At 42.2% G+C, this 23,048-nt stretch overlaps 1 protein-coding gene across 1 annotated transcript in view; it reads right to left on the bottom strand.

Moving 5' to 3' along the window:
- Window positions 1-8,877: 8,877 nt before the first annotated feature.
- Mccc1 (methylcrotonyl-CoA carboxylase subunit 1) overlaps window positions 8,878-23,048 on the bottom strand; it is a 57,188-nt gene continuing 43,017 nt past the window's right edge. Inside the window, exons 15-19 of the mRNA XM_090342683.1 lie at window positions 21,971-22,020; window positions 16,307-16,444; window positions 14,949-15,059; window positions 10,832-10,903; window positions 8,878-9,329 (exon numbers count right to left, since the gene is read on the bottom strand). Coding sequence (XP_090198809.1) covers window positions 9,177-9,329; window positions 10,832-10,903; window positions 14,949-15,059; window positions 16,307-16,444; window positions 21,971-22,020 — 524 coding nt within the window. The 3' untranslated portion in view covers window positions 8,878-9,176. The remainder of the gene's footprint in view (window positions 9,330-10,831; window positions 10,904-14,948; window positions 15,060-16,306; window positions 16,445-21,970; window positions 22,021-23,048) is intronic.

Raw genomic sequence — 23,048 nt, forward strand, 5'->3', positions numbered from 1 at the left:
CATAGAATTCCATTGTGTATAAATACCACATCTTGTTGATCCACTCATCAACCGAGGGGCATCTGGGTTGGTTCCATATTTTTGCTATGGTAAATAGTGCTACAATGAACATTGTTGTGCTAGTGGATTTAGTATGTCCTTGTTTCTGGATGATTGGGTAAATGCCAGGTCCTGGGGCTTGGACTCTGGGCCTGGGCTCTGTCCCTGAGCTCTTCAGTTCAAGGCTAGCACTCTGTCACTTGAGACACAGTGCCACTCTGGGTTTTCTGGTGGTTAATTGGAGATAAGAGTCTCATGGACTTCCTGCTAGGGCTGGTTTTGAATGGTGATCCTCAGATCTCAGCCTTCTGAGTAGCTAGGATTACAGGTGTGAGCCATTGGCATCCAGCTTGTGACTCTTATCTCCAATAAACCACCAGACTGCTATCCTTGAGCAAAATAGCTCAGAGACAGTGCCTAGGCCCCAAGTAGCCTCATAACCAAGAAAGAAAGAGAGAGAGAGAGAGCGAGGGGGGGGGGAATGGGGGAAGGAAGGAAGGAAGGAAAGAAAAGAAGGAAAGATGCAAATGAATCAAATTATAATGCTCTTCTACTAGTGGGGATGGCAGGGCTGGATTTTTCAGAGGGGAATTAATTACTGTGTACTTTTTAATATGAAACTTTAGATTTTTTGCATTAAAATTATTTTGTACAAACAAAACAAAACATTATTGAGAAAGTTCATGGGCCAGGAGCGTGACCTAGTGGTAGAGTGCTTGCCTAGCATGCACGAAGCCCTGGGTTCAATTCCCTGGTATCACATACATAGAAAAAGCCGGAAGTGGTGCTGTGGCTTAAGTAGTAGAGCACTTGCCTTGGGAAGGCCCAAGGACAATACTCAGGCCCTAAATTTAAGCCCCAGGGGAAACGATAAGTTCATTTCCTCTTGGTTTCTTATGTAATTTAACATTTTCCACCCATGGGAACATTGTACCTGTTTAACAACACTCAGCTGGGAAGTAACAAATAATACAGACTTGTATAAGGGAGGACATATTTTGTATCCAGGAATGATTTGTTGCTTTGTGCTCAGGAGAAGTGGCCCCATGGTAAAGGTCCCTGAGCCATGACCCCGTGAGAGGAATAGGGAAGACTGAGGGTGAAGATCACCACAGGCCATACTGGTGGGAAAACAGGCCCGGGCTGACTGCTGAAGGGTGGAAATGGGACCAGACGGGCAACAGGGCCACAGACTTGGGAAGGATGCCAGCCTGAATGACAAGGGACATAGAGCTTTCTTTCAAAATAGAAAGAAAAAGAAAAAGTAAACAATCAACCACAATATTTTTGCTTTGTGCCAGTCCTGGGACTTTAATTCATGGCCTGAGAGCTGTCCCTGAGCCTTTGTGCTCAGAGCTAGTCTTTCCTACATGAGCCACAGCTCCATTTGTGGCTTTTTTAGTGGCTAATTGGAGATGAGAACTTCATGGACTTTCCTGACAGGGTTGGTTTTGTACAGCAAACTTCAGATCTCAACTTCCTGAGTAGCTAGGGTTACGGCTATGAGATATCAGTTACTAACGTAATTATTATTATTATTATTTTGTCTGCAATATTTTCCTGATATAATTTCATAACTGAAGAATTGGGTCTGCCGCCACCATGCATGGTGTGTGTGTGTGTGTGTGTGTGTGTGTGTGTGTGTGTGTGTGTATACTAGCTACAATTGTAGCCGTGGGCCACAGGTATTCAACACATTTTTCTTTTATGGAATGCTCTGGGCCTCACCCATGCTAAGCACAGACTCTGCCTCTGAGCTACATCCTCAGCATCTGGAGAAAGATTTACCAAAAACGATAATGAGGTATCATATGTGCAAAGAATGGAGTGTGCCTCTTAGGAGGGAAGGAACTCCAGTGAGTGACCCGGCTTGTGCTTTACTGCTCAGCATCAGCTGGGGAGGCACCCAAGGCCTCAACACACAGTATGGTATTTGCAGAAAAGAGCAACGGCCTTTTAGCATTTCCTTTTGGGGATCTTCATCTCCTCCCCTTTCACCCAGTGCTTAAAAGCATATTTCCCTCTCTTCCTGGACATTTTGAATCTTAGTGTGAATATTTATTTCACAGCAAGAAGGTGCAATAGAAGTATAAAGTATTACTGTCAATACTGCCACGGCAGTGACCAGATGTGTGGTTCAAGTTGTAATCTTCCTAAGAGAGTGACTTGAGGAGTAAGAACAGTTAGAGTACACAAGGGAGGTAAAAAGCTGAGTGGGGAGGATGCTTGCAAAGAGTTGGCTCTGAGCTGCTGCTACTCAGCTGAATTTGTGAATTTTCACCCATATGGAGGTGAAGGTGACACAAATCCTTTCCTCTAGCACCAAATACACATGGACAAAAAGTGATTAGGGCAGATGGAACAAGCTCAATCCTAGCTTTACTGCAAGAGGCAAGTTGCCCCTGGGCACGCTGCTGTCCTCTTTGTGCACAGGCTCTAGTGACATGCCAGGCTGGCATGCAGGTTTTCTCTGACAGTAACACAATCTGCCTGTGGTTGACAGGTGCCAGGGTGACACTGAAACAAGCTAGAGCTGGAGAAGGCAAGAAGGGGCCTGGAGGCTGCATGTCTAGGCAGAGCTTTTGTCACCCAAGGACCTGCCTGGCACGTTTATTTGCAAGAGAAACCAGCCAGGTTGAATTTGAAATCCTTCCTACCCACACTTTTAGTTTCCCTTTTGCAGGGCTAGGAATTAAACACAGGGCTTCACCTTGGTAAGCAGATACTTTGCCTCTGACTGACACCCCCAATCTGGAAGAACCACTTGAAAGTTACAGAGATACACATCTGTCTTTCCCAACCCAACCATCCATCCCAGGCATCATATTTGGTGTCTCCTTTGGACTGCCTCTCTGCTCTCCAGCCAGTGCTTCACCCTGTAGACCTTACACAACTTGAAAAGCTTAAGCTGTTTGAAAATCTCCAGGGACTCCCCTATTGCCTCTAGAACAAAGTGTGAGACAGGAAAAGCCCTTTCCCTGCTGGGCAGCTGTTCTCCAGCGCCTCTCTGCCAAGACCCTTGTAACCCCAGTCCATGCTGGATCGCTCTGTGCCCCAAATACACTGGGACTTTCATGTCTTGCTGTTATTATTAGCTTCTGCTTAGTCCTTCCGCCTGCAGTGGCATGAACTTACCACCTCTTTCTCCATTTGGTTGGCAAATGTGTCTTTCAAAGCTCAGCTCAAATATATTTTTCATCTTTTTCCTTTTCCCCTCTTCCCTTCCCTCCCTCCTTCCCTCCCTCCCTCTTTCCTTCATTCCCTCCTCTCTCCCTCTCTCCCTCCCTCCTTCCCTCCCTCTTTCCTTCATTGCCTCCTCTCTCCCTCCCTCCCTCCTTCCTTCCTTCTTTCTTGTGATGGCTCTTGGAATTGAACCCAGCCTGGATACTATCCTTCAGCTTTTTTTTCTCAAGGCTGGTACTCTACCATTTGAGTTATAGATCTACTTCCATCTTTTTACTGGTTTATTGGCCATAGGAGTCTCATGGACTTTCCTGCCTGGGCTGGCTTTGAACTGCAATCCTCAGATCTCAGCCTGAGTAGCTAAGACTACAGATATGAGCCACTGGCACCCAGCTTTCCCACCTTCTTGACTCAAAGTGCAACCACACCACCTGCCTGGATCCTCATGCATCTAGTACACAGCTAGTGTGTAACAATTACTTTTTTTGCGTCTCAGTCATGGGGCCTGAGCTCAGAGCCTGGATGCTGTCCCTGAGCTCCCTTTGCTCAAAGCTAGTGCTCTACCTCGATGAGCCACTTTCAGTGTTCTTGTCATTAATTGGAGATGAGTCTCATGAACTTTTTTGCCTGGGATGGCCTTTTGATCCTTGGATCCCAGTCTCCTGAGTAGTTACAATTACAGGTGTGAGCCACGAGCGCCCAGCACAATTACTATTACATTTTCCTTATACACTGGATCCCGCTTCCCACTGAATAATTTGAGCTGGGCACAAACCATTTCTTAATAATCTCTGGCCATGGTATACAGTAAGTGCTCTCTAAATGTTTGGAGAACAAGCATGCATTTATGCACAGAGGAACTCTGCTTATTATCCAACTCGAGTCCAGCTGTTCCACACATGGTAGGCCACTTGAGAGACCAGAGCAAGAAAAGTGATTTTATTTTAAAAGTGACTGGACGAGAGCATGGGGGACTCCTGTCATAAAGTCCATCCTGCTAGGGAGCTGGTTTTGAAGTGGTTTACAGAGGGTGACAGGCGTTCCCGGATTGGTGTGTACTTTCTCAGAATGGCCTAGATGTTGCCTATTTCATCCCAATCCCCTACTCATGAGATGCTTTGTGGTTTGCAGATTTTAAGAACAAGGATCATTATTTCCAGGCTATTCTTGTTATGGATTGGTTTGCCCATATACAGTTCCCAAAACATTACACAAGGAACAGGCTAGTGGGGAATGGTCCTGAAGCACTCTTGGTGATTGTCACACTCTGCTAATAATAATAATTTTAAAAATTCCACACTCAGGACCAGAGTTCAAGCCCCATGACCCACCCCCCCCAAAAAAAACCCAATGAAAACAAACTTGGCTTGATTATTTCAGAAGACTTGTTTCAGATATGGTTAAACAGGGATTGGACAAGAGATCTGGTCTCCAATACTTGGCTTCATACTCACACAGTCCTACAATTAGGGACGAATGAATTCCACTAATAGAGAGGTAATCAAGCTATCGGGCTTGTCTTTCATACGTGTGTGTGTGTGTGTGTGTGTGTGTGTGTGTGTGAGAGAGAGAGAGAGAGAGAGAGAGAGAGAGAGAGAGAGAGAGAGAGAGAGAGAGAGAGAGAGAGAGAGAGAGGGAATTGAGGCTTGAACTCAAAGCCTTCTCTCAAGGATGACATTTTACCACTTGAGTCACATCTCCAGTTGTAGCTTTTTTTGTGGGTTAATTGGAGATAAGAGTCTTCCAGATTTGTTTTTCCAAACTGGTTTGAACCCCAGTCAGAGATTAACCTTCCTGAGTAGCTAGGAATACAGGAATGAGCCACTGGTGCCCAGCAAACAGATTCTTCGAAAGGGATAAATAGCCACTGGAAATTTCTAGCAGAGTAACTTTGCTTGTTTCTCTTTTACAGAAAGGAAGTTTAGCCGCTGGTTGGACATCTCAGAGTATTTTCTTTGCATGTGACATAGGTGGGTTTAATCTTCACCACCAAGAATAAATAAATGGTGGAAAGCTGAAGAGTGTTGGTAAAAATGTACTTTAATTCTGTATATGGTAGCTCAAGCCTGTAACCTAGTTTCATGGGAGATTGGGGGATTGAGGTTCAAGGCCACTTCAGGCATAAAAGTTCATGAGACTCCATCTCAACCCATGGGTGGAGTGGTGATACACAGTTATCAAGTTCAGTGACTCAGGGAAGCACAGTAAGAGGATTGCAGTGCAGGCATCCATCTCAGAAACAACCAATGCAAAAGAGGCTGGAGGTATGGCTCAAGTGTAAAATGCCTAGCTAGCTAAGCATGAGGCACAAGTCCAATCTACAGTACTGCTAATAAACAAAACAAGAAATCATCTATACTTTTTTTTTGGCTGGTCCATGGGCTGTCCTTTAGTTATTTGCTCAGGCTAGTGCTCTACCACAGAATCGGGTCTGGCTTTTTCTGAATAGTTGATTGGAGATTAGAGTCTCACAGACTATCCTGCCTTGGCTGGCTTTAAACTGCAACCCTTGGGTCTCAGCCTCCTGAGTAGCTAGGATTACAGGTGTGAGCCACTGGCGCCTGGCATATCATACTTCCATAAGCTCTGGGTTACATGGTCTAGTCTCTTATTACCTCATAAACTCTAAGAACTACATAATAACTGGTTTCTTAAAGTCTAGTTTTCTGGTATTCATCTTTCACCCTCTTGCCAGATGAAATTAAGACATTTAAAAAAAATTATTGGAGCTTGGCATGAATGCCCCACTTGTAAATCCTAGCTGCTCAGGTGGCTGGCCTAGTAGTAGAGTGCCTGCCTAGCATGCACGAAGACCCAGGTTCGATTCCTTGGTACCACATACATAGAAAAAGGCTGGAAGTGGTGCTGTGGTTCAAGTGGCAGAGTGCTAGCCTTGAGAAAAAGCCCAAGAACAGTGCTTAGGCCCTGGCAAAAAAAAAAAAAGAAAAAAGAAAAAAAGAAAGTTGAAGCGAGACCAGGCAGGAAAGTCCATGAGCCTCATCTCTAATCAACCATCAAAAAGCTGGAAGTGGAGCTGTAGCCCAAGTGGTAGAGCACTAGCCTTGAGGAAAAAAGCTCAAGGACAACACTCAGGCACTAAATTCAAGATGTAGGGCAACACACACACACACACACACACACACACACACACACACACACACACACAGAGAAATCTGTATTATAAAAGGTTTAAATATTAAATGTTATGGATAACTTTGTAACACATATAACAAATTAGCTACCTAGCCCAACCAGATATTAACAGTGGCACTCAGTACCTTACTTGCCAGGAGTGAATCACTGGCTTCTACTTTGAATTTTTATTATTTTTTTTAAAAAGGGATATAGTTTTGTTACACAATAGAAGGGAAAATGCTTTCTCATCAGGTCTGAGTAAGCACTTCCATCCTGTTCACCTAGGACATCTCATCGTACCTCAGCAGGAGGCCCAAGGCTCTGGATGGCACATTAACCTGGTTATTTTGTTACTCTGAAGAAGCCTGTATGACCAAGACACCCTTCTCTCTTCTGCGGTTGTTTTCAGTGTTTTGCTATGAAGAACAATAAGTGCTGAACTTTTTTTTGGAAAGATTTTATTAACACTGATTTTTACAACATTATTTCAAATGTCATGTTTAACAAACAAGAATTCAAGAAGGGAATCTCTACATGCAATCACTGGCACAGATTTTAGAACATAATTAAAATCAAGCTGAGAGTTTATATGTCATAGATACATATCAATCTATATAACATCATACCTATAGAATATATAGATGATGAACTTTTCTTAATGGTATTAGAGATCAGTCTGTGAACATCATGATTTAAACTGTGTGGCTCAAATGATGGAGCAGCTAGTCTTATCATTGGTCATGGGGCTTGAACTCTGGGCCTGCACACTGTCCCTGAGTTTTTCAGCTCAAGTCTACCACCCTACCTTTGAGCCACAGTGCCACATCTGGTTTTCTGGTGGTTAATTGGAGATAAGAGTCTCCTGGACTTTAGTGCCTGGGCTGGCTTTGATCCTCAGATCTCAGCCTCCTGAGTAGTTAGAATTACAGGCGTGAGCCACTGTGCCTGGCTACATACCTTTTTTTTTTTTTTAATAGCCCTATTTTCCAGAAGCTCCTCCTGCTCTGGCATCCAGAACAACTGCTTTCAACATGAAGCGCTGCTTCTTCTCTTCTAGTCAACAACCTCTCTTCTAGTCTGCCCTGGGAACACCTTCCTGAGCTCTACCTGAACACCTTTGACCCTCAGAACTCTCATTCATCCTGGCTGCTAAAGCCTACCATGTACCAGCCATGGCAGCAGGCTCCGCGCCCGGCCCACACAAGTTGGAGATATGAGTTCCAGGTTGCCTCCTCAGGTTGGAGAAATGGCCATTCTAAGGAAGGAACATGGCCTGATTTATTTCAGCCAGATTTATTTAATTAATTTATTTTAGCATCTGGTACCTTTCTCAACTTATTTTCTTATTGATGGAACAGCCCCTTAGCAGACAGAGGTTCCATCCTCTTGGAACTTGATATTTTCCTACATAATATAATCTTTGACGTGATGTTTTATTTTCCAAATGAAATTATGGGCATATTCAAATAGAGACATTTTAATATTCTTTTGGATTTTCCACAGCACTTAATGTAGTCTTATGTATTTGGCAAAACCACAATTCACCAATTTAATACTTCAATGTGAAAATGCAGAGGACTGAGTATTTGTTAGCCATAGTAACATAAAGCCTAGACAAAAGGAATGAAATAAAATGGAAATTTTTTTCTTTGTAATAAGAAAAAGGTTTTCAGATAAAAGTATACAGAAGAGGCTAAGTGTTGGTGGCTCATGCTTATAATCTTTCCTCAGGATGCTGAGATATGAGGATCATGGCTCTAAGATAGCTTGGGCAACAAAGTCTGTGAGACTCTTGTCTCTAGGTAGTTGGCAAAAATCTGACAGTAAAGGTATGGCTCAAGTGGTACAGCACAAGCCTTGAATGAAAAAGCCAAGGAAGAGTATGAGACCCAGAGTTTAAGTCACTGTACTGGCATCAAAAAACAAAAACAAAGCAAAGCAAAACAAAAAAGCCAATTATGCCCTGCACAAAATTCCAATTTATTCAAGCTAATATTAATGGACACATTCTAGTATAATATACATTTCTTACAAGCTTAGAAAGCATAGTATAATAAAGACAGAGGTATCTAGAGAGAAACCAGTCACAAAGATTAGAAGTAACATCCTGACTGCCCAATAAATTACTTTTTGCCAAGCAAAGAGCTTAAGAGCTTAATAGTATCTCTTTGAAATACATCATGATTGTAACTGGAAAGTAATCCCTGGAATTAATGATCCCTTCTCTTTCAACAATTATTTTGAGCAAGTTGTTGCACAGCCCCTTTCTGAAAAGAGTATATATATATATATATATATATATATATAATACATATATGCCCTAATATATGCTACGATATATAAAATGGTGAGGCAGATAGAAAAGGCTCAAATAGAGAAGCAGAATTCAATTTATTAATATGAAAATCTTTAAAGATAATTTATTGTATTTGTGACCCAGGTACACGATTTTCAAATATGAAAGTTTTGTGTGTGTGTGTGTGTGCTTAAATAAGTCCTGAGGCTTGAATCTGGATCTAGGCACTGTCCCTGGCTTTTTTTTTTTTTTTTTTTTTTTTTTGCTTTTTGCCCAAGGATAGAGCTCTTTTTAGCCACAGCTCCACCTCTGGCTTTTTAGTAGTTAACTGGAGATGAGTCTCAAGGACTTTCATGCCCAGGCTGGCTTCAAACTGAACCCTGATCCTCAGATATCTGCTTTCCAGTAGCTAGGATTACAGGCATGATCTACCTCGCTTCGCTAGTACATGGTACATGTGTTCTTTATGAGTCCCAGGACTGGTGGGAGAGACTTTGTCTTTCCAGGACAGGTAAGCTTCTGCTCATCTGGCTCCTTCTTTGGTGTTGTTTACTGATTCCCCTTTGTCAGCTTCCTCCTCCTCAAACTCCACTAAAGGAGTGTGTCTGTTGGCCTGAGAACCTTCTCTGAAGAACACCTTCTTTATTGTGCCATTCTTTGGAGCCTTTATGGTATGCTGTAGAGACACAAGACCCAACAATTGTGGTTCTGTTAATAAGGGCTGGATATATACCATCAGAAAAAACAGGCAAGAGTGAAATGAACCAATTGTTTTAATGCTTGGTACCTCCCTCCCTCTCTCTCCCTTCCCTTTCTTTCCCTTCTCTCTTCCCTCCCCATCTCTGTGGCGGTCCTTGGCCAAGGCACTGTCCCTGAGCTATTTTGCTTAAGGCCAGTGTTCTCCCACTTGGGTGAGCCACAGTCCTACCTATGGTTAATTGGAGACCAGTTTCACAGACTTTCCTAGTTGGCTGGCATCAGATCACAACCGTCAGATTTCAGCCTCTTGAGTAGCTAGGATGACAGGCATGAGCTACTGGTGCCTGGTTTTGCCCCTTTTCTCTCCCCACCCAGAAAGCTTAGTACACAGATAAAACGGTTTCATTTTTCTGCTTGTAAGGATCAACACTTGGATACAGCAGAAACCCATTCCTGTACGTGACTTTGGCTTCCTATCGCTGGGAAGCTTTTAAAATGTATGCACTAAGCTAGGGGCCTATCAGACCCTGCATAGCTTGCATGAGTTCCAGGTTCAACCCAGTCCTGTGAAAAGTAATCAACCTAACTCAACTTGTCTGGAAGCACAGCTCCCTAGGTGAATGCAATCTGAGAAGCATTCATCCACAAATTGCAACCATCCAAAAGCCTAAAAAGCCAATTTGAGCCAATTTGAGGTTTTCATTCTGATACTAACCTAAGGCTTGGCACCGAAGGTTCAGCCTCATAAAATACCCAGTTGGGTCACTACTTGACTTCAGAACAATTGGGTTACTACCTGACTAATGACTATTTTATTTATTTAAGAATCAAGAAATGCAGGTGCAGGGCTGGGAGTTTGGCTTAGTGATAGACTGCTTGCCTAACATGCATGAAGACCAGGGTTTGATTCTTCTGTACCACATACATAGAAAAAAGGTGGAAATGGTGCTGGGCTCAAGTGGCAGAACTCCAGCCTTGAGAAAGCCCAAGGACAATGGTCAGGTCCCAGGACTGGCAAAAAAAAATATGAAAATTAAACAGGTTTAGAAGAAGGATGGTTTTGTTTTGCTTCATGCAATCCATGTTGAACCAGTCCTTGAGTCTTAGTGTTTAAAATGATTTTAACAACAAGCTCTAATGGCTCATGCCTATAATCCTAGCTACTCAACAAGCTGAGATCTAAGGATCTCAGTTTAAAGACAGCCAAGCAGGGAAGTCTATGACACTCTTCTCTCCAATTAACCACCAAAGATCTGGAAGTAGAGCAGCCATGAGTGGTTCAAGTGGTAGAGTACCACTTTCAGGGAAAAAGCTCAGAGACAGTGACCAGGCCCTGAGTTCAAGCTACAGCATCATCACCCCCCCCCCCCCCACACACACTGGTATTAACTTTCTAAATAAAGCAAATAAACAGTTGGGTCTGATAGTTCCCAAGGTTCCCAACATTTACTTGGCCAGTGACCTTGTGGTCTCACGTACCTCCATCTTCATGGCAATCATAACCATCAGAGAATCCCCAGCTTTTACTCTGTCTCCAACCTTCACAAACACCTAGAGATCAAGAGTGACAGGTTAATATTTTAAAACACAGAGGTCTTTCTGGCCAAAGACAAATGTACTGGTGCAAACTAGAGCTCTCTAGCCACATGTGGGTAGTCAGCAGCAAAGCCCAACAGCTGCCCTCCACCGAAACCACTTACAGAAAACTATCTAGTTTTGCATATTTTTTTTTGCCAGTCTTGGGGATTGAGTGCTGTCCTTGGGCTTTTCCCTCAAAGCTAGCACTCTGTCACTTGAGCCACAGCACCACTTCTGGCTTTTTCTATGTATGTGGTACTGAGGAATTGAACCTGGTCTTTGTGCATGCTAGGCCAACACTCTACCAACGAGGCCAAACTCCTGGCCCTAGTTTTGCAATAATTTCAGGATAAAATAAGCAAGATATACTCTGCACAGGAGGGACAAATGTATGTAAATGTCTCCACACAAAGTGGAGGGGTGAATGTCCTGATTTTCTAGCTTTGGAATTGTCTAGGACAGCATATAAAATCAGAACAGCTCTCTGCATTGTGTAGGCAATCCTTGCATAGGAGAAATAATTTATTAGAAATCATCCCTACTTTCAAAGGGGAACAAAGTGATATTTCCCATATGGGCTCACCATTTTTTTGGTTAACCCAGTTACCAAAGGGTTTTGCATCCCAATGTTGGTGGCACATGCCTATAATCCCAGCTATTGGAGGAAAAAAAGAATCATAAAAATCATAGTTTAAGGTTAACTTGAGCAAAAGAAGTTAGTGAGACCTTTATCTCACCCAATAAACTAAGCCCCTCCAGGTGAGACTAATGTAAGAGGACTGTGGACCTGGGCAAAATGTGAAGAAAAAAGGGCAAGAGGAAGCCAGGTGCTGGGAGCTCATACCTGCAACACCAGCTACTCAGGAGGCCGAGATCTGAGGATCACTGTTTGAAGCCAGCCTCGGCAGGAAAATCTGTGAGACTCTTCTCTCCAATTAACCACCAGAAAACGGAAGTAGAGCTATGGCTAAAAGTGGTAAAGTGCTAGCTTTGAGCAAAGGAGCTTCGTGACAGTGCCCATACCCTGACTTCAAACCCTATGACTGACAAAAAAAAAAAAAGGCAAGGGCTTAAGTAATAGAGTACTTGGGATGCAAATGAGCGGTCTTGGGTTCAATGAAAGGATAGGGAAGACTAGAGACGGAGGGAGGAATCAAGGGAGAGAGAGGAAGAGAGAAAGAGGGAGGGAAAGAGGAAGGGGGAGATGGAGAGGAGCACTGTATAATTACAACTGGGAAAATAGGAAGCATCTATGAAAGCCTCACACATCACCTGAGCCAGTACAGTGCAATAAAACCAGTGCCCGGTCAATTTTTTTTTTCCACCAGTCCTGGGGCTTGAACTGGGTCCTGAGTGCTATCCTTGGGCTTTCTCAAGGCTAGAGCTCTACCACTTGAGCCATATCATCATTTTCAGCTTTTTCTATATATGGTACCTGGGTCTTTGTGCATGCTAGGCATGCATTCTACCACTAGGCCAACCCCCTGATTCCTGGTCAATTTTTAAATGCAACATCCTCTGGAGGAAGCCCTATTTGTAGGATCCATAAAATTGGTCTGCAAAGCTACATACAGCTGGGTGCTGGTAGCTCCTGCCTGTAATCCTAGCTACTCAGGAGGTTGAGATCTGAAAACCATGGTTCTAAGCCAGCCAATGCACACAAATCTGAGGCTCTTATCCCCAATTAACAGCAAAAAACCAGAAGTGGAGGGGTACTTCAAGTGATGGGATGCCAACCTTGAGTAAAAACTCTCTGGTATGGCACCCAGGCCCTGAGTTCAAGCTCTAATACAAGCACACAGACATACAAAATGTAGAATTAAGTTTTTAAGTTCACGCTTCCTTGGGGCAAATATTTCCAGAGGAGAACAGTGGGTGATTCTAGTAGTTAACTTCCTGTATTTTTTTGTGTGTTTTAAGAACACATAGCTATCTTCTTTTTCCTCCTTGTCCTCCTCCTCTTCTTCCTCCTCGTCGTCGTCCTCCTCCTCCTCCTCCTCCTCCTCCTCCTCCTCCTCCTCCTCCTCCTCCTCCTCCTCCTCCTCCTCCTCCTCCTCCCTCCTCCTCCTCCTCCTTCTTCTTCTTCTTCTTCTTCTTCTTCTTCTTCTTCTTCTTCTTCTTCTTCTTCTTTTTTGTGGTGCTGGGGATTAAACCCCAGGCTTCATAATGTATTAGGGAAGCACTCTACCACTGAACTACAATCCTAATCCACAGATAAACTTTTATAACTGAAGTATATTTGGAAGGTTCTCCTGTAATCAAGTACATAAAAGTTGACTGATCTATCACCATTTAATGCTGCCAAACTGTGTTTCAGGCTTAATGGTGGTGCCCCGGAAAATTCATATACTGAAATCTTAACCCACAAGGTAACAGTATTCAGAGTTGGGGCTCTTGGGAGTTCATTAGGGTCATGAGATTCTGTATCATAAACAGGATCAGAGCCCTTATAAAAGAGGCCCAAGAGAGGTCCTGCACTCTGCCTGTCATGTGACAGTGAGATCATTCTTTTCATGAAACCAGGGAACAGACACCAGATTGGCTGGGATTTTCCAGCCTCCTCAACTTTTGAGAGTAAATTTCTCAGATATAAGGTACTCCATCTGTGATTCTGTTACAGTTGTCAAAATGCACTAAGATAGCTTGGATCAATTCTAAGTAGATCTTGAATTCAATAGCCAACCATAGTCTTCTTCACCTACACCAGCCTTTCAAATTTTACTTTAACACAGATAGGAATGTGTATATGAGAGCAAATGCTTTTATTTCAGGATAAAATTGTTCACTTTTGGGCGGGGGGTTGGGGTTTGAACAAAGATCTCTGTGCATGCAAACACATGCTGTATTTTGAACTAATTAGACTTTCAGTTTGGGATTCCTTTTATTTACACACACAGACACACACAGACACAGACACAGGCACACATGCACACACGTGTTTTTTTTTGCTTTTTGAGAGTCTTGCTATGTTTTCTAGGATGGCTTCAAGTGATCTTCCTGCCTCAGCCCCCCAGGTAGCTGAAACCATGGTTTAGCCCACCATACCTCATATAGGTATACTTTGCTGTAAATTTCATTTTCAAAAATACCAGACTCCGCCAGATGTGGTGGCATATATCTATAATCCCAGCATTCTGGTGGCTTAGGCAGGAAGAACATGAATTTAAGGATAGTGTGGAAACCCAGTAGTTCTAGGTCACTCTAAACTGTATAGGGAGATCTTGTCTCTAAATTCAACCAACCAAACAACCAATCAACCAAATACAAGCTCCTTTCAAAAAATAAAATAGGGGACGGGAATCTGCCCTAGGGGTAGAGTGTTTGCCTAGCATGCATGAAGATCCAGGTTCGATTCCTCAGTACCATAGAAAAAAACCAGAAGTGGTGCTGCGGTTCAAGTGGTAGAGCTCAAGCCTTAAAAAGCACAAAGACAATGCTCAGACCCTAAGTTCAAGCCCCAGGCCTGACAATAAATAAAATAAATAAATAAATAAATAAACAAACAAACAAACAAATACAAAAACTGGGTGCTGGTGGCTCGCTCCTAGCTACTCAGGAGGCTAAAATATGAGGATTATGGTTCAAAGCCAGCTCAGGCAGGAAAATTTGTGAGACTTTTATCTCTAATTAACCACCAGAAAAGCAAGAGCTGTGGCTCAAAGTGGTAAAGCCTTAGCCTTAAGCAAAAGAGCTCTGGGGCAAAACCCAGGCCCTAAATTCAAGATGTAGGACCAACACACACACACACACACACACACACACACACACACACACACACACACACACTACCCTAAAACAAAAACAGTGACAAAAAATACCCAGCCATTTTTTTCTTCTAAGTTATCTATATAGATATTTTCACTCAAAATTGAAATACTGAAACTTAAATCTATAACCAATCCTCTTGTTTTCTTGAAATGTATGCTTTTACGAGCAGGATTAGCAAGGAAGGGATCCATGTGAAGTTCAAGAAAGACAAGGGGTCCCTGGGCACCATTCTACAAATGTCACACATTACCTTTTCAATGGTTCCAGTCATTGGAGCAATGGCACCTCCTCCTTGGATTCCCTCTGAGCTCATAGAAGACAAGTATTTAGGTACTGGAATGCCAATCTCAGTACTGCCTTCCTACATACATACACAAACACAAAAACAAAACAAAACAAAACAAAAACCTGAAAATGAGATCAAGAGCCCCCACTGAATCTTTTCTAATATATCTGTGCTACTAGTATTTCTCAAGTTTCCAATGAACTATTAGTTATCATGGATGTAGGGTTCTATCTAGCTTAGTGGCTTTGAACAAGTTACTAAATGCTCTCAGTTTCGGTCTTCCATGAAGGGAGTATGTATTATACATCCTCACAGAGGGTGAGCTGAAGTGTATAACAGGTGACAGAGGCACTGCCTGGAAGTGGCTTTTAGAAGTATCCTCACTAGCTAGTGATTAATCTATGCCAGGAATGTCACATTTATATTTATTATATCACTATATAATATTTATATATATTACATCATTAATCATTAAAATAATTCTATGAAGTAGATACTGCTATACCCATTTCTAGATGGGGAAGTGAAGCCCAAATAGTTTTAATGATAGAAGAGAAAGGTGGGGCCACAAGCAGATGGCAGATGGCAGATGGCAGGGCCAAGATTTGAACTAAAAGCAACTCTGCATTCTAGAATTCAAGCTTTTCACCACTCCACATACAAATCCCCCACCATGTTGGTGCAGCACAATTGGTTTTGATAGGGAGCACTTGGTAATGTGGATTGAATATTAAAGCCATCACAACACATAGCACTGAGATCTAAAAAATGTCTCCCAAATATGAGAAGACCCCAAAGCCACCACCATTGAATTCATTCTTCTTCTGCCTGGGCAGAAGGACTCATGGGTCAGTAGCTTCTAAACAAAGGCATGATACCCTTTGGTCATCAAGATGCTTGTAACTCCATCTCCCTTTCTACTGTCTACTTCCCTCCAAGGGGAAGTAGATTCTGACCACAGAATCCTCTCCCAGGGGTCACCTTCTCCCCAATCCCAGATTCCAGATGTCAGAAATGGGGTGGCTATGCAGGCATCACAGCCCCAGGGAACACCACCACTGAGTAAGGCCACACTCTCTGACAAGGACAGGGTAACATCTTATTTCAGAAAAAGGAAGAACATGGCTGTGTGTCTAACAATGACAGTCTGAGGAAGAGAGGGGAACAGAGAACCAAGGAAAGCCGGAGTGTGGCAGAGACGTGGCGTGGAAAGGGAACGAAGGGAAATGCAACCAGAGCAGCAGAAGGAAGCGGGATCTTATCTTTTTTAGTAAAATGTCTTTGGCGGGCATTTCCTTCTGAACTCCAAGAAGACACAGTACCATGGAAAACAGGTAAATCATGTTGTCTAGGATAACCAGCTTGGCTTTACTGGCCACGCCATCGACAGAACACTTGAGGTACGTGCAGTCTCCCTCGCTCTGAAGATGACCAAGGACTTGCAAGGTCTTATCTTCAATCTGAAAGAAACAGAAATAGCTTTACAATCCTGCAGAATGAATAATATCATAACCAGTCTTCACTCTGAGTAGTTTTGAGAGGCCTCATAATGCTACAGATAAAAGTTCATTTAAGATCAGAAAGAATAGCAATACAACTGCTTTGTTAATGGCAGATCCTTTGTACAACTACTTAAAGATAATTTTTAAAAATCACGGCATGGGAATTTGGCCTAATGGTAGAGTGCTTGCCTAGCATGCACAAAGATCTGGGTTCGATTCCTCTGTATCACATACACCTGGGAGAGAGTCAATGGACCAGATATTCCTTATAGGGAAGAACCAGATATTCCAGCAGAAAAAAAAAGCTAAAAGTGGTGCTATAGCTCAAGTGGTAGAGCTCTAGCCTTGAGAAAGCCCAAAGACAGTGCTCTGGCCCTGTGTTTAAGCTCCAGGACTGATTAACAGTTCCACTTTTACCCTACCCATAAAATCCCCCCATCTGTAATCACACTTGGTACAACATCTCTAGGTTCACCCAGGGGGTCACCGGGGAGCGTACCCCAATAAACTTTCTTCTACTTGCAAAAAAATCACATTAATCATTAAAAGTTATCAAGAGTATAGTATATGCTAAAATTCTCTCCCTCCCTCTCTCTCTCTCTCTCTCTCTCTCTCTCTCTCTCTCTCTCTCTCTCTCTCTCTCTCTCTCTCACTCTCTCTCTCTCTCTCTCTCTCTTTCTCTCTCTTCCATCCTTCCTTCTTTTCTGGGCCAGTATTGTTCTAGGGCTTAAACTCAAAGCCAGGGCTTTTTCACTTAAGGTTGGTACTATATCACTTGAGTCACAGCTCTACATCCAGCTTTTTTTTTTCTTTTTTGCTGATTAATTGCAGGTAATTTTTCTGTCTAGGCTAGCTTTGAACTACAGTCCTCAGATCTTACCTTCCTGATTAGCTAGGATTACAGATATAAACTATCAATTCTTGGCTATTGGTTCTCTTCTCATTTCTGAGCACCTCAATAATATATATATATACATATATATTCTTTAGTTTTCCTGTTCCAATGTTGGTAATGAAGAAAACCCCAATCATATAATTAAATGGTATGTATTCTTTTCTATCATTAACATACAGATCAAGTTCATATGTTTAGGTTACGATTTAAGAAGGTAACTTAGCTGGAGACTGAACACAATATTTACTCTGAGAGAATGAGTGCCAAAAAAAAACATGTTTTACATTAATGTTTTGAGGAAGCTAATAAAAACACATGAAACTTTCATGATTTTTTTTTGCCAGTCCCATGCTTGAGCTCAGGGCCTGAGCACTGTCCTTGGACTTTCTCAAGGCTAGAGCTCTACTATTTGAGTCACAGCACCACTTCTGGCCTTTTCTATGTATGTAGTACCAAGGAATCGAACCCAGGTCTTCGTGCATTCTAGGCAAGCACTCTACCACTAGGCTAAATTCACGGCTGAAACTTTCAGGTTTTGAGGGTATTTTCTCAAGAAAAAATTTTCCTCATCCAGAAAAAAAAAATCCATTCTAAATCTTTTTAAAATTTAAATTCTTTTGTTGTTAGTGTCTAAGTTCTGTGTTTTTTCTTTTCAGATACATTATGTAGGCTAAGGAAAAATAGGTCACACTGCAATATTTAGATATTGGTTCTCATCTCTCCTAAGTTCAATGTGACATTTTATTCTGCCTTCTAACCTACTAAAACAGCCTGTGAAAGTCCCAGGATATAAGGGTTGAATTGGAAATAGTTTTGCTTAAAGATTCACAAAAGCATTCTCAATTAGTGAATTTAGTGCCATGAGCCAATCAGAACCGGCAACTTACTTTACTAGTTATGAAGGACACAAAAGGGCCCTAAACCAATGTCACTAACATGAATTCTAAAGCCGGTAGACATCCCCCGGTTCTTCAAATTTCAGAGAAGGAGAACCATCTTGTCTCAAAGTCTTAGTCTACTATCACCAAGAATTCCATTTTACAGGATTTAAAGTTTCTATACTCTTAAATAAATGACATATTCTATTTGCTTGTGTTTGTTCCTTGCTATAGGAATTTGGTCACATTCCTGCAACTTAAAACCTTTTCTACTGTTTCATTTTGGCAACGCTCTGGCCATCTTTTAATTGAGGGCAATCATCAACTTTATCCTGAAGGTTATTAAATATTATCTGAAGATTCCTTGGGGTTCCTAAGACACATTTAGGGATCCAAGAAGTCAAATTATTTTCACTAAAAAATGAACATTTTATTTGCCTTTCAAATCCTCATTTTCTCAGAAATACCTGGTGGAATATTCTAGAAGCTACTGCACATGTGGTAATGTTATCCCTCTGATGGCTGGTGGAATGTGACATGTATAATCTTAGATTTTCAAATTGTATCTATAAGTTAATAGTAACAAAATAACTAGGTTAAAAAAACAGATGAATTCAGGTACTCTTGGTTGATGCCTATAATTTTAGCTACTCAGATAGTTGAGATCTGAGGAACATGGTTCAAAGCCAACCCAGGTAAGAAGTCTGTGAGACTCTTATCTTCAATTAATCACTGAAAAGCCAGAATTAGAGCTGTGGCTCAAGGGGTAGAGTAGTAGCCTTGAAAAAAGAAGCCTAGGTCCTAAGTTCAAGCCCTAGAATTAGTATATACATATAAGTATATATACATACATATATATGTGTGTATATATAGTGTGTATGTGTATGTGTATACACACATACACACATATATGTGGAGAGAGAGAGAGAGAGAGAGAGAGAGAGAGAGAGAGAGAGAGAGAGAGAGAGAGAGAGAGAGCGAGCATGCAAAAGAGCAAGAAAGAAAGCCAGGTGCTGTGGCTCATGCCTATAATCTTAGCTACTCAGGAGTCTGTGATCGAAGGATCTTGGTTCGAAGCCAGCTTGGGCAGAAAAGCGTGTGAAGCTGCATCTCTGATTAAAATGCCAAGCTGTAGGCATGGCTTAACTAGCAGTGTCAGCTGTGAGAGTTTGAGGCACTGAGTTTAAACACTAGAGCCTACAAGAAAAAAGAACAGGCAATAGAACGTTGGGACTGTTAGTACACAGGTACATGCTCAGTATTCAGGAGCCTAAGGTAGGAGGATCATAAGTTTGAGGCCAGCCAGTGCTACACAGTGATTTCTAGACCAGTCTCAACTAAATAGCAAGACTGTGGGTGGAAAATGGAAAAAAAGGCAAAGGACTTGAACAGACATTTCTCCTAAGATATACAAATGGTAAACACCAGTCTAAAAATACATTCGCCATCCCAAGTCCTCTGCAAATCAGTTACTACGTGATACCACTTCTACCCATTGGTGGAAGTGACAGCCACTGGATGGCTATTACTACAAAGCAGCAACAGCAAAGCAGGAAATGGAAGTGGGTGGGATGTGGAGAGCCGGGCCGCTGGTGTGCAGCTGGTGGGGTGCAAAACGAGGTAACTGCTGTGGAGAACAGTACAGTGGCTTCTCAAAACCTAAATAATGGAATCACACCATGAGCTCACAATTCTATGTCTCCATAGAACCCAAAAGAAGTTAAAGGGGCAGGGAGTTTGGCCTAGTGGTAGAGTGCTTGCCTAGCATGCATAAAGACCCGGGTTCGAATCCTTGGTGCCATATATACATAGAAAAAGCTGGAAATGGTGCTGTGGCTCAAGTGGTAGAGTTCTACCCTGGAGAAAGCCCAAGGACAGTGCTCAGGCCCTGAGTTCAAGGCCCAGGACTGGCAAAAAATAAAAAAAGATAGAACCAAAAGAAGTTAAAATTGGGCTTCTGAGAGCCACCTGTATTCTCATCTTCCTAGCACTATTCATTCACAATAGCCAAAGTGGAAATAACCTGTGTTCACTGACAGGTGAGTGGATAAAGAAGATGTGGTATATACATATCATAAAATACCTTAACAAAGGAAGAAAATTCTGATACCTGCTTCATTGTGCCACGTGAAATATGTCAGGCACAAAAGGAAAGATAGTAAATGGCATCAGTTACATCAGATACCTACAGTAGTCATATTCAAGACAGCAAGTAGACTGTAACTGGTGGGTATAAAGAACAAAGGAGAAAGAGACTGGAGTTAACAGTACTGGATTTTGGCTTTAGAAGGTGGAAGAAGCTCTGGAGTGGATGGTGATGACTATGCGACAGTATGAAAGTGATACCATGGAGCTGGAGTAAAATGATTAACATGTTTCATTTTATGTGTATTTTCCCACAACTAAAAAAATACAAAGCACTGATGGCTCATATCTGAAATCCTAATCAGGAAGCTGCCAGCTGAAGTTCAAAGCCAGCCCAGGCAAAAATGTCTGTGAGACTCTTATCTCCAATTAACCACCAAGAAACTGGAAGTGGAGCTGTGGCTCATGTGGCACAGCATTTCCTTTCAGCAAAAAACCCTAAGGGATAGTGCTCAGATGCTGTGTTCAAGCCCCATGGCTGGCAAAACAACGAACAAGCACTGTCCTTGGACTTTCTCAAGGCTAGAGCTCTACCGCTTGAGCCTCAGCACCACTTCTGGCTTTTTTCTATGTATGTGGTACTGAGGAATCTAACCCGGGTCTTCGTGCATGCTAGGCAAGCACTCTACCACTAGGCCAAACTCCCGCACCGCCCCCCCCAAACATTTTTTATTCTCAGCTAAATTTTCTTTTGTGGTCAGTTATGGGGCTTGAATTCAAGGCTTGGGCACAGTCCAGAAGCCTCTCTGTGCTCAAGGGTAGAGCTCTGCCATTTGAGCCATGGCACTACCTCTCAGTTAACTTTCCTAAATGCTAAATAACTACTTGAAACTAATGAAAGCTCTTTGGCAGAGGCGCAATTCCCTCAATAATTTTTAAGAGTGTATGTAAATACACAGACATACTTTATAGGCCTTGTTAGGTGTGTGATTCAAAGCTATTTATTCTTTGCCAAGTTTTTATTCTTTTTTTTTTTTTTTTTTTTTTTTGCCAGTCCTGGGCTTGGGCTCAGGGCCCGTCCTTGGGATCTTCTCAAGGCTAGGGCTGTACCACTTGAGCCACAGCACCGCTTCTGGCTTTTTGCTATGTATGTGGTACCGAGGAATCGAACCTGGGTCTTCGTGCATGCTAGGCAAGCACTCTACCACTAGGCCAAACTCCCGGCCCAAGTTTTTATTCTTGAGGGAACCACAACCACATTCAAAGGGAGTAAGCAATGTATTAGACACTACATGTATGGGGGGTGTAATTTATACAGACTGATCTAATGTACAAGTACATGACATTCTTTTATTTTTTTATTTTTTATTTTTTTTTAATTTTTTATTGTAATTAATAAAAGGGTTACATGATATTTGCCAGATAGGAGGTGCATTAATTCACATACATTGATACCCTTTCACATGTCTTGGTACCCATTACCCTCCCCCGCCACATGACATTCTTTTAACTACAGTTATAATAGACCAAGGCTTACAAGAAACTAGAGAGCGAAAAAAGACCCTATTCAGTATGAGAGAGATCAGATTTAGCTCCAAACTAAAGAACAAAAGCCATAAGGCTTACCTGCATGCTGTATGACCCATCTGGGTTATATGTTACAGCTATGGCCACATCTTTACAGAAGAAGGGGAAAGATTGAAGAAAAATTAGAATACATTCAATTATTTCAACCTTCTGATAACCAGCTATTCAAACAAACATTGATCTTTTAGCTCCCTGGGGGTATACTTTTTCCTTAGGAACACATCTGTGAGGAAGGTTTCAATGAAAAGTGAATTTTTCTCATCTTTATTTAAAAGAATGGACTTTTAGATATCTTCACAAGTCTGTGAGTCTCTATTTTTAAACTATTAAATGTGTATGAGACTATAGTGATGATTAAATAAATGCTAAAGCTTTCTACAAACTGTAACAGACTATATGAATCAAATAAATTATTCAAAAAAATAGGTTGAAGATTATTTTAGAAGTTGGAAATCAAAGTGTAGCTTAGTAATAGCCTGAGGTTCAGTTCCTTTCTTTCCCCAGTAAGGGAGGAAAGAAGGAAGGAAAGGAGGGACGGAGGAAGGAAAGAAGGGAACAGGGAGGGAGAAAGTAAAGATGAGAAGTAGGGAGAGTGGGAGGGATGGAAAGGAAAAGGAGAGAAGAGGAGAGGTAAGGAGGAATGGAGGGAGAGGAAAGAAGGGGGAGGGAGAAAGAAAGTGGAAGGGAAGGTGGAAAGTGGGAGAGATGGAAAGAGAAGGAAAGAGAAGAAGGAGGACAGGAGGAAGGGAAGGAAGAAAGGAAAGGGAGAAGGAAAGAAGGGAGTCAAGGAGAGAGGCAGAGAGGAAGGAAGGAAGAGAGGCAGGAAGGAGGGGAAGAAGACAGATCATATATTGTGTGGCAGACAACACACTCAACATTACTTTGTCATTTTGTCACATCCTGATACATCCTTCAACTATCATTTTGATGGTAACAAAAATCTGTTTGTAGCCCTGCCTTCCCCTCTCTAGAACTCTGACTATTCACTCCTAGCTGGATGCCGCGCTGGCATCTTGAAGTCAACATTGTGTAACAGTACGTCATCACTGGACACCCTCCTGACCTGGATCTCTGTGACGGGCACTGCTGTTCTCTTTGCAATCCTGGGTTAAAACCT

Source organism: Megascapheus bottae, chromosome 1 (genome assembly GCF_031878675.1).
Source record: "Megascapheus bottae isolate mThoBot1 chromosome 1, mThoBot2.hap1, whole genome shotgun sequence".
NCBI classification, from domain to species: domain Eukaryota; kingdom Metazoa; phylum Chordata; class Mammalia; order Rodentia; family Geomyidae; genus Megascapheus; species Megascapheus bottae.